This window comes from Zalophus californianus, chromosome X, assembly GCF_009762305.2.
Source record: "Zalophus californianus isolate mZalCal1 chromosome X, mZalCal1.pri.v2, whole genome shotgun sequence".
Lineage (NCBI taxonomy): Eukaryota > Metazoa > Chordata > Mammalia > Carnivora > Otariidae > Zalophus > Zalophus californianus.
In genome coordinates this window covers 71174934-71187081 of record NC_045612.1, presented here as the reverse complement: position 1 = coordinate 71187081, position 12148 = coordinate 71174934, and the positions used below count along the sequence as shown (strand labels likewise).

At 44.8% G+C, this 12148-nt stretch overlaps 1 protein-coding gene across 12 annotated transcripts in view; it reads left to right on the top strand.

Moving 5' to 3' along the window:
• Nucleotides 1–10953, top strand: part of TAF1 (TATA-box binding protein associated factor 1) — a 72563-nt gene extending 61610 nt beyond the window's left edge. For 4 of the 12 annotated variants that reach the window (XM_027607658.1, XM_027607664.1, XM_027607656.1 and 1 more), the window contains 6 exons: nucleotides 171–287; nucleotides 3444–3569; nucleotides 4419–4523; nucleotides 4792–4948; nucleotides 6275–6452; nucleotides 9096–10953. In XM_027607658.1, coding sequence (XP_027463459.1) covers nucleotides 171–287; nucleotides 3444–3569; nucleotides 4419–4523; nucleotides 4792–4948; nucleotides 6275–6452; nucleotides 9096–9315 — 903 coding nt within the window. In that variant the 3' untranslated portion in view covers nucleotides 9316–10953. The other 8 variants (XM_027607661.1, XM_027607659.1, XM_027607660.1 and 5 more) reach the window with 7 other exon arrangements.
• The last annotated feature ends 1195 nt before the right edge of the window (nucleotides 10954–12148 follow it).

Genomic DNA, 12148 nt, shown 5'->3' with positions numbered 1-12148 from the left:
TTTGTTTACTTTTATTTTGTTTTATTTATTAAGTAGGCTCCACACCCAACGTGGGGCTCGGACTCAACCCTGAGATCAAGAGTCGGATGCTCGACCGACTGAGCCAGCCAGGCATCTTCAGTGCCTAAAACATATGTTCAGTGAATTCACTAATTTTCTTTATTTCTTAGTATGATGAGCATTTGACTCAACTTGAGAAGGACATTTGTACAGCTAAGGAAGCAGCTTTGGAGGAAGCAGAATTAGAAAGCTTGGACCCAATGACCCCAGGGCCTTACACACCCCAGGTGAGTCTGGAGACTAGGAACTGCCTCTTAGAGTTTTCTTATTGGTTTGGGAAATTGGGAGCATGTTAACAGATATATTTACTGAGATACCCTTCTTCTCTGTCCTTCCTCTTCATATGCCTTTCGTGTGCTTTCTTGTCTTCTCAAAGGCTAAGGTGAGTGAGGGCCATGGGTCTTGGTGGCCTTGTTGAATCCAGAAGAAGCAGGTGTGGGATGAATGAGTGGGGTGGGGTCTTAGTTGTTGACGCAATATTTAGGAATACCAGATGCCTGACTGCTGTGGCCACAGGTATCCTCTTGGGTCTCTGGAGTTCCTTTGCCCATGAATTGGGGTTCTAGGATATCCCTAGAGGATAGAATTCTCAGTTACAGACATTGGCCACAGTGTTCCTGTGCCTCATAAATGCCGGATTACTCATTCCCTCGGATGTATCTCACTTAGCTCAGATGTCACCCATTTTCCTGGATTGACTCCCTCTCCTTGTAAATGAGGACAGGTAACATTTCTAATGTTCTTAAAGTTACATGTCACAAGAATAGGGAGCAAGATTAATAAGAAATGTTTAGTCTTTCTGTTTTTGTCCCTTGAATATATGCGAATTAAGCGTATGTTTCCATATTTGAAGACTAGGACTTATCAGAATATAGCTGGCGCTTGGTTTCTGTATTGAAGGCACTATGGTAAAGTGGGAAGTACGTGAATTTTGGCAATAAAACAGGCCTGGGTTTGAATCTTTGCTCTTATCTAGCTTTGTGAACTTGGGAAGTTAGCTTAAGCCCTCTCAGTCTCCTTTTCTCTAAAATGTACTTTTCGAGATTATTAAAAACATTCAGTGAGTTAATTTGGCTGGCACATAGGAGACATTCAGTAAATGTTTCCTTGTCTGTATGAAAATTATCTACAAAGTTCTCAGACCTCCTTTCAAGTTTAACCAAATATTTTAATGCAAAATTCTCCCGATTCCCACTGGAAAACTTTTTTTCATTCTACTCTGAACTGATAACTGCAACCTGTATGATCTCTGTTGGATTATCGCTGTTTGTATTTCATGCACTCTCCCTATCTATCTTTTACTCTCTCTCACCCCAAAACCTAGGTTACTGAGGGGCCAAGTATAAAGAGCCCTAAGATACTACTTCCAGGCCCAGAACAAGGAAAGGCTCTTGGAGTGTGTGGGCAGATTGGGTCCGGGGGGCTTGGGTGAGTGATGTTACCCAGGAAGGCCCTTTTTGCTTATAGGCCCACAGCTCCCACAAGGCCCTTTCTGGTAAGTTAGAGCCTGGGTTTGAGCCATCATTCCTCAAAAGAGTCTAGCCACTGAGCAGCGCATGATAGCATAAACCTAGTCATTTGGTGAGTCAAAGCCTTAGACCCAAGGGTTATCTTCCTTTCTTTCCTGCCCCTCCCACACTGTCTCAGGTGGCTGAGGAAAGCCTGGCAACCGTTCTCCCTTCTGAGCAGTAGCTGTTGTTCGGTACAGTGAGAGGGTCCCCTATGAAGAGTAGGGTGTAGATAGCGCCTCTTCATTATTCCAGTTCACCCTCTCATCACTGCCTTCACTCATATGTCATATGTACACATTGTAAAGTGGTAAGCCCCATGTATTTTCTCTTAACCTGAGGAGGATGCACCTGAGCGATTGTCCTTACTCATTGCTACTTTCCAACCCAATGTTATTAAAGAGGGTTTGTGTAGGTTTAAGCTACCTTAATTCTGGTTGTATGGAAACAAAACAGTAATCATACTTTACTTCCAGCCCTAAATGGTGGCAGTCAAAAATGTATTTTCACTCAGCTGTTTCCACCTAGCTTGAATTACATCATACACATTCAGCTTCACACTTTATCTAAAATTGCTCACTTGCAGGTTCCCACTAGCCCCTCATTTCCTGATTTTCTCTTCTTCTGTACAACCATTAGTTTACCTACTCTGTAATGCTTTAAGTTCTGTGTTGCCTCTTTCTCCAAAACCCTCTTCAATCATCCTTCCTTGTTTGCTTTAAAAAAAAAAAAAAACCCACAAAGTAACACGTATGTGGGGTTTTTTGTTGATAAAACGACGTATTCATCGGGAAATATGAAGGAGAAATAAGTTACCTAGAGTTAAGTCTACCATTCCGAAAGAACCAGCCGCTGTGAACATTTTGGTGTGTTTCTTTCAAATCTTTGGGGGGTGTGTGTGTGTGTGTGTGTGTGTGCACACCAGGGTCTGTAGACCCTTTTAAAGTGAAATTGGTCAAATATGGTTTTGTGTCTTACTGTTTTCACTTCACATTTTGTTATGAACATTTTATCTCATTAGTCTTTGAAAACATGATTTTTAAATAGCTACATAATATTTCTACCCTCCTAGTTTTAGAAAATGCTTTCCTACTTCTTCCAGCCTGTTCTTTATCAGTTCCTCCTGCCCTCCTGTCACTTGAAAAGTCCATTTGCTAAATCCCTCATCTCTTCAGGAGAGGGAAGAGGGAAGGGATCTATAATTTATTGAATTATAAATTACCTTCATTCTCCCAATAACCTTGGGAGGCAGACATTGTTATCCATGTTTTATAATTGAGGGAACCAAGGCTTAGAGTGATTAAATACTTTGTTAAAGTTACTCATCTAGCAAGTGGTGGAGCCAGGACTCAAACCCAAGGCATTTTGTTCCAAAACCCATGGTTTTTTTTTTTGTTTTTTTTTTTTTTTACCACGCCATTTTGCCTCATAGCATCCTCTGATGAGCTCATAGACTGTTAACTCACTACATGCTCTTGTTGGAATTGGAATTCCTTTATGCGACTTCCTATTAGACATCTCTAAACCAAACAGTCAGAATTGCGCAGGTATGAAGCCTTAGGCCTGTCAACAATAAGACAAGGCTTAGAAGACACTAGGTTATTGACCAGAAAGACTGTCAGGACATAGAATTGTCCACAGCTTTGATGCTTTTCTGCTTCAGGCTTCTGATCGTGTACATCAGATGCCTTTCTGCTAGAATGAGCAAGCATTTGTAGGATTCCCAAAAACCTGTCCATAAAGCTGTGTCAAACTGTTTCTCTTTAAATGGATGGCTCTGCATGACCTTTTTCTGCAGTGAATGCTCTAAAGGGCAGTTCTGGATTTCTTACTCCCTTTCCTAAATAGAAGCTAAATTGTACATTTGTGCCACAGCCTCCTGATTTGTATGACACCAACACATCCCTCAGTATGTCTCGAGATGCCTCTGTATTTCAAGATGAGAGCAATATGTCTGTCCTGGATATTCCCACTGCCACTCCAGAAAAGCAGGTGACACAGGTAGGATGTTCTTTTTCTCTTTGTGGCATTGGTAATATGCTTTGGTGTGGGGAGTGGGGGAGTGATGGTGGTGATATGTGACATGTATCATGGATGATTGGGCCCCTTTGGCCTTGGGCATGAAGGCTTAGAAGTGGGATTTCAAAGTGGGCCGGCGGCAGGTCACATGACTGGCATTGTCTTCTGTCTGTCCCCATGGGCAGAGTCAGGCACAACAGCACCTCAGGGAAGGCACAAGTGTGAAAAGTGTATGAGGCGTCAGAGCAACCTCCCAGGTGGCTAGAAAGACCAACTGCATTCAGAGACAGAGTTCAAAACAATTGGCCCTGCTACTGTACTGTATGTATGCTGTAATCTAAATTAAAATTATTTATGAAATTAAATTAAATTTTAAAAATTGGCCTGTTCTAGAGGTGTCCGAAGATGCTCCTGATCTGAAGCCAAAAACCCTATCAGATGCTCTCAGTCAGGCTTCCACTGGAGAGTACAAAACCCAGGAGAGTTTTTCTATCCCAAAGAGTCCTAACAGAAGCTAAGGAAAGCTTGGGTTAGGAAGGAAGAGTTTCCTTGTGATGATACAGCAAGAGCAGACCCAAGGACCTTCCTATTCTTCGGGTTTTTGGTTTTTTGGTTGGTTGGTTTTGTTTTGTTTTTTTTTAAACTCTACCAGTGATTTCCAAAGAATGAATGGGAAAAAGCACACATGCCTTGAGCTGTGTAAACAGCCCCCACTAGCTGTGGGGTTGGCTGGGATATCAGGGAGGAGCATCCGCCCTGGGTAAGAGCCCATGGTTAACTCCTCCTACAGGCACGTCCCTCAATGATGTGCTATTTGTCTTCCTTACTCAGATGCACCAGGGCCGAGGTAGGCTGGGCGAGGAAGACTCTGATGTAGATATTGAAGGGTATGATGATGAGGAGGAGGAGGATGGGAAACCTAAGACTCCAGCCCCAGTGAGTATGCTTACAGAAAGCTTATGGTTCCGTTATACCCTTCTGTGATAGGAGCCCCGCTAGTACAGGGCAGGCCAAATCCCAAGGTGATATCAGAGAGTCCATAGTGAGGCCCAATCAGACTTTAATCCTTGGAAAATTAGCTAAACGAATTCATCCACCACAGTTACTTAACTTCTTGTGAGGCAGCAAGGGGGGTGCTGGTGGTGGCTTCTGGTCTCTTACTTGGTCAGTTGATGGGACTTTGACCCCAACCGGTCTCATTCAGGAAGGCGAAGATGCAGATGGTGATCTGGCAGATGAAGAGGAAGGAACTGTGCAACAGCCTCAAGCCAGCGTCCTGTATGAGGATTTGCTTATGTCTGAAGGAGAAGATGATGAAGAAGATGCCGGGAGTGATGAAGAAGGAGACAATCCTTTCTCTGGTAAGTCTCGTTCCTTGGCTTCTATTCTAGGTAGCTCACCATAGCACCCTGACGACTGGATAGGAAACTCTTGGCCACATATGCTATTTCCAGAAGCTGCTCTTTTCTTTCTTTCTTTCTTTTTTTTTTTTTAAAGATTGTATTTATTCATTTGACGCTTGACAGAGAGAGACACAGCGAGAGAGGGAACACAAGCAGGGGGAGTGGGAGAGGGAGAAGCACGCTTCCTGCCGAGCAGGGAGCCTGATGCGGGGCTCGATCCCAGCACCTTGGGATCATGACCCGAGCCGAAGGCAGACGCTTAACGACTGAGCCACCCAGGTGTCGCGAAGCTGCTCTTTTCTTGAAGTCTCATTAATAGACTCAGAGTACTGAGCACTCACAGGATGATGACATTCATTAGCCTTCGAGGAGGTGAAGACATAGAACACGGAAGTGCAGAAGATGACCGTGGGGCCATGGGAGAGGCAGTGCCTAAGCAGCATCTTTGATTTGAATATTAGATCAAGATGAGAAAGAGGTCTTGTATTTGTAATAGGGAAGGGGGAGAAATAAGGAAATAAGATCGTGCTTTACTTAGCCATAAGAAAGAATGAGATCTTGCCATTTGTGACAACATGGATGGACCTAGCGGGTATAACGCTAAGTAAAATAAGTCAGTCAGAGAAAGACAAAATACTAAGATTTCACTCACATGCGGGGTCTAAACACCCAACCAACCAACCAAAGCAGAAACAGACCCCTAAGTACAGAGAACAAACTGATGGTTGCCAGAGTGCAGTGGGGTGGGGGGATGGGCAAATGGGTGTGAAGTGGGGAGGGAGATCCAGGCTTCTGGTTACGGAATGAATAAGTCACGGGAATGAAAAGCACAGCATATGGAATAGAGTCAATGATATTGTAATACTATTGCACGTTGACAGATGGTCGCTACACTTGCAGTGAGCATAGCATACCGTATGTATTGCCAAATCACTGTGTTGTAATCCTGAAACTAATAGAACATTGTATGTCAACTATACTTCAATTTAAAGAAAAAAGATCCTACTTAGTTTATTTTGTCAATTAATGGCAATGGCAGGGAAAAAGTACAGGCGATGATAGAGGGGGGAAAAAACAAGACTGGACTGAGACGAGAAAAGGAAGTGGTTATTTGGGTTCTGTTTCCAAACTGTGGTCTTGCCGACATTGGCCCGAGGCCCGCCTCCGAGGTGAGGAGTCCAGGCAGGGTGCCTGTGTCGATGGAGGGCAGGAACTGGTTTGGGAAGACCAAGCCCAAGGCGGTACTTCTGTCCAGCTTACCTCGGGATCGTCTTCTTTTCACAGCTATCCAGCTGAGTGAAAGTGGGAGCGACTCTGATGTGGGATCTGGTGGGCTAAGGCCCAAACAGCCCCGCATGCTTCAGGAGAACACGAGGATGGGCCTGGAAAATGAAGAAAGCATGATGTCCTATGAGGGAGACGGTGGGGAGGCTTCTCATGGTTTGGAGGATAGCAACATCAGGTAATCGGCAGCGCCGCGCTACAGGGCTATGGCGTCAGTGCCCAGCTGCGGTGGCACAGGGTCCGGCGTCAGATTACTTTCATCCATCAAACATTTCCAGAGCACCCTCTAGGGCCAGGCACTGTGCTCGGCCCTTGGGGAGACACAGAGAAGCAAGCCATATCCTGCCCTGGAGGAGCTCACAGTCTAGTGGAAGAGACTGATAACAAACAAGATCCTTACAAATAACAGCGTGATAAGTACAAAGTGCCCAGTCACCACTGAGGAGGGAGTGTCTCGCTCTGCCTGGAGTGATCAGGGAAAGCTTTGCAGACAAGGGAACATTCGAACTGGACCTGGCAGTAAGGCTGACTAGGAGTCGGCTAAGTAGGAAAGTGGCAGGAGGTGAGGAGACCCTTAGAGATGGAACAGTAGGTTTAGAGGCACAGAAATATACCAAAGGATGTTCCAGGGTGAAGAGAGGTTGTGGGGAGGTGTGGCTCCAGAAGCAGCAAGGGATTATTATTGTAGAGGACCTTACATGGCATGTTAAGACATTTGGAGTTTGGGTAATGGGAATCCTCACTCCAACGAAAAGGAAGTAACATCGGATTTTTGTGTTAAATAACTCCAGGGCAATGATAAGGATTTCAGCTGGGATCTGTTAGAAATGGGGGGAAGGAAGGGACATATTTAAGAGCTGTTAGAGGATAGATCAGTTGGACTTAGGAGGTGGGGAGATCAGATATAAAATGAATGGGAATGTCGTTGAGGTAGGTAAGTGGAAAGAACAGGTATTCGATGAGTCAGGAAAGGAAAAATGCATTTGTCTTTGGACGCATTAGATTTGAAGTACATCGGATACATCTAGCCAGAGGTGTCCAGCAAGCAGTTAGAGTCTTTATGTACTCATTAGGCAAATACTTATCACAAGTTCAAAAGCAACTAGGATGTGGTCCCTTCCATCAAGGAGTTCAGTCTGGTGGGAAACCTAGAACAGGTTAAGAGACGATCATGGTGTGACATGGAAAGTGCTGTGATAGGCAACCGCAGGGTTTTTCTGGGACTTGGGTAGGAGTGGGGTAGGGGAGCTGCTTAGAGAAGGAAACCGAGCTCACTCAGACGAGGAATTAGCTAGACGAAGAAGAAAGCAAAGGGCACTTCAGAGAGCAAGAACAGCGTATGAGGAAACAGTTCTAGAGCATACAAGCAGCTTGGTGTGGCCGGAGCTTTTGACCCATGATCCGTGTGATAGAGACGATTTACACAGGTAGGTAAGGACCAAATCATGAGGGCCTGAAAGTTCGGGGTAAACATTGAATAAGAGATATGAGCAGATCTACATTTTGTAAAGAGTGCTCTGTACCCCAAAAGAAATGCACATGGCCAGTAAATATATGAAAAATAATTTCCCTAAGCATCAAAGGAAGGCAATAAAACGACGAAATGCAGTATTTTACGTATAAGATTGCCAAAGACTAAAATGAATGCTAATGCCCGGAGGTGGGGAGCTGTGAGGAAAAAGACATTCTCCAATGACTGCTGGTAATGTGAAATGATAAAAATGGGGTGGGTGGGAGAGAGGTACAGCAGTTTATCATTATAAACCAAAAACTTAAAAAACGGGAATCCCCCTTGACCCCCAAAACTCCATGTGTAGGCAATCGTTCTGTGGCAGTAATAAAACACCTTCATCAAGACGTTTGTACAGGAGTTTAATCACGATATTGTTTTTCATAGCGGGAGTGTTGGAGACAGCTTCAGTGTGCCAGTGAGAGACGGTTATAGCAAGCGTGTGGCAGCCATGTAGTGGAGTACCAGACAGCAATCAAAAGGATGCTATAGATGTATGTTTATTGACATGGAAAGATGTTCATTATAATCATAGTGAAAACAGCAGGTTCCTGAAGAGTGTAGAGTATTCCAACTTTGTAAAACTAAAAAATGTTTAAGCATCTAAGTTAAGTGCATAGGAGAAAAATTGGGAATGTCCTATACCAAGAGATTATTTCTGGGTGGTGGAGTTATTGGTAATTTCTTTCCTTTTTTTTTTTTCCCTCCTGGCATATATTTTATTTTTTTAAAAAACCAGTGGACACGCATGGCTTGTGTGGTTTTTTTAGTTTTTTGTTTAAGAATAAACAAACAATAAAGAGCATGGTGGCAGAAGCGTGAAGATGAATTGGAGGGGAGAGCAAGATGGAGGCACGAAGACTGATTTCAGCAGTGCAGGCCAGAGCGAGCAGAGGACTAAGCTAAGGCAAGCAGAGTAGAGATGGGAAGGAGGCGGGGACAGAGACGAGATCTACTGAGGAAGTAGAATCTTCAGGACCATTGACTGATGGGATCTGTGGAGGAGTGAAGCTGTAAGCGGGAGATGAAACCCGAGGCTGCCCGAGCGCTTAACGGTCGTGGCCGCTAACAGTATGGTGGCAGGCGTAGGGGAGTGTCTTCCATTCGGGTTCTTGTGACTATGAAGCTGGCAGGCTGATGTTTTGAACAGGATCATTTTTCTCTCGGGGACCTATATAGAACAGTCCAGAACAAGTCATTCTAGCGCCCAGGGGCGGTGAGATGGGCTGATCCCTCGGTGGCACTGAGAACGGGACTGGTTGGCTAGAGGATGGTGCCCGAGCTTGAGAGATGACCTGTTTCTCTTCTCAGTTATGGGAGCTATGAGGAACCTGATCCCAAGTCAAACACCCAGGACACGAGCTTCAGCAGCATCGGTGGGTATGAGGTATCGGAGGAGGAAGAAGATGAGGAGGAAGAGCAGCGCTCTGGGCCGAGCGTACTAAGCCAGGTCCACCTGTCAGAGGATGAGGAGGACAGTGAGGATTTCCACTCCATTGCTGGGGACAGTGACTTGGACTCTGATGAATGAGGCTTCCTTTGGGCCTCCCTGGTTAGCCTTCCCTGTTCTCCAGCCTAGGTGGCTCACCTTCCCTAATTTGTTCATAATTGTATAGTGTCTGATTGCAAAATCACTAGATTGACTAACACCTTAGCCTTTAAGAAGTTGTATATAGATGCTAATAAATCACCTCTCCTGATCTTCCTGGGACAGTGTCACACTTTGATTTAAAAACAAGCAACCCCTTTTCCCCTTCCACTAACAAAAGTGCCCTCCTTTAGCTCCACTTAACTGCCCTTGGTATCACTTCTCCCTCAGGAAGGAGGAGAAATGATGAAAGGACTGACGATTTTCCGTCCTCTTTGTGTATTAGACGTTCTCCAAGCATGGTATCATCTCAGTTTTCTGATTTGCAGGCTGGAACAGGTGGCAGCCCCTTGCTGGGCTAGAGAACCGGGTCCTGGTCGACTCTGTGCCCCAGGAAACACACAAACCTATTGGATCAACTGCCCACTACCTTATTATTTTTTTGATTATACAATGCCTTGTCCCTAAGTGGATTTTTGAGGCAAATGACTGTCAATCTTTGAAACAGCCTATACGTCAGAAATGATAATGTTGCCATGTGAATGTGTTCTGTGCCCCTCATTCCCAGAGGACAGGGTAGGAAAATAATAAGGTCTTTGGGCAAAGGCTGTGTGTCGTCTTGTGTTTCTTTTCATGCCTAGGATACGGGTCTGTGCATAGTAGGTACTCAGTGAATGTTCCTACAATCATCCTCAAAAGACTTGTTTTTGACCGTCTGCTCGGCGATAAGCACTCTGTCAGATCCTTGGAATGCAAAGGCAAATAAATAAGACACATTGCTTTTACCTAAAGAGCTCGTCCTCAAGTTGGGGGAGCTAGGAGTGGAACTCAAAACTCGTTTCTTAAATACATTATGATGGTGCTGTGAGCTAAGTGCAGTGAAGAAGCTAGATGTAAAGCAGAGGGGAAAACAGAGGCGTGATCATGTACAAAAAAGTCAGGGAAGTCTTCCTAGAAGTAATTTATAAGCTGACTGTTGAAAAATGAGTAGGAGCTTCCAAGATGGAAAACTCCAGGCAGTGTGTAACCTGCCATCTCTACTAGAGATAGCAGAGTGTGTTCCCAACTTGTTCGTTCGTTTGTGCCTGCCTGCCTGCCTGCCTTGTTCCAGAAAGGATTGGAGGTGGTTTGTGCTCCAGTCCTTTAATGCTGGAGTGGCTAGAGATGAGACTGAAAGACTGGCAGGAAGTATGCCTTGGTGCTAACAGGTGTGAACTGTATATTATAGGAAATGAGCGCTAGTAGAATGATTGCATCAGATTTGTGTTTTAGAAGTTTTCTGTATGTTGACTGAAAGAAATTGAAGAATCCTATGTAACAGACAAGTTTGACCCCACTTTTGTAAAAGACAAAACCACGTGTGTATATTTATGTGTATATGCTTGTATATGCAGAGGAAAAGGTCTGAAAGGATATATGCTGAATTGTTCACAGTAATAACCTCTGGGGAATGGGATCGGAGGGGAGGGGGCTATGTGGTTGTGTGTATACTGGGAGTGTATTGTGCTTTTATTTCTGTATCGTTTCAATTTTTTTTTACAAGTATGTACTATTTTTGTAATAAAATTTTTTTAAAAAATACGCAGCAGTAGCGTGGAAAATGGCTGGGAGGGGAGCAAATCTAGTTCAAGTAAGGGGTAATGGGGCCCAGTCCAGGGCTGTGGCATTAAGATGGGGAGGAGGGGCACGAATTTGAGAGATCTTCAGGGGGGTAGAATCAACAGGCCTTGATGACCGATTGGCGTTCAGAGGTGGAAAAGGAGGAATGGAATGGAAGGTGGCTTTCAGAATTTTGGTTTGGGAGATTGGGCGGGTATGTGGTACTCATTCATTTGTTCATTCAACATTTATCAAGCCCCCTGCTTTTATCAAGCACTCTGCTGGATGCTGATATAAAAGGAAGATCTAGTTTCTGATCGCAGGGAACTTTAAGGGCTAGAATGAGAGACACGTAAATAAGTTGAATAAAACGTGATCGTTGCAATAAATACTTAATGGGGGTCTGTGGTGAGAGGGAGTTACCAACTCTGCTTATGGAGTAAGGACGGGAAGGTTTCACAGGGGTGACCTTTGAGATGGATCATGAAAAGTAGGTAGGAGTTTACCGGACGGGGGAGGGGAGGGAGGAGGGCATTCTTGGCAGAGGGCATGAAATTACATGGCCCGTTTGTGGAACGAGCAGTTCTGGATGGGTGGAAATAGAGGGAACATAACGTAGGATGGTGATGACCATGTTCAGGAACAAATGCTCATTTTAGATCGTGCTGGCTGCACTTCGAGAACGGACGGACTGGGGGGAGAGGGTGATGCCAGAAGAGAGGATGGAGACTCAAGCTGCCCGAGGTGTGGGCAGTAGGGACATGATTAGAGGTACACTTTGGTGACTGACTGGATGATGGAAGATGGAAGAGTGGACCCTAGGTTTCTGACTTAGGTGACCGGGTCAGTGGTGATGCTGTTCACAGGCTGTTCGTGGAAGGTAGGAGAAAGAGCTACATTTGCTTGGAAGCATGGAAATCGAAAGGATGATAGGTGGAAAACCTAGGATTCGTGCAACCTCGGGAGCAGGTGAGATCACCCGGGAAACGTGTAGTCCGAAGAGCAAGGAGGACAGAATCCTGGTGAAGACGGATATTTGAGGGTGGCCAGAAATAGAAGCAAAACCGGAAGAGTGGTATTTTCTCAAACCAAAGAATGAGTTTTAAGACCAACAACCACAGCAAAAAATACAACATGGATGCCACGGAGAGGTAAAGTAAAAGGAAGCCTGAGCGAG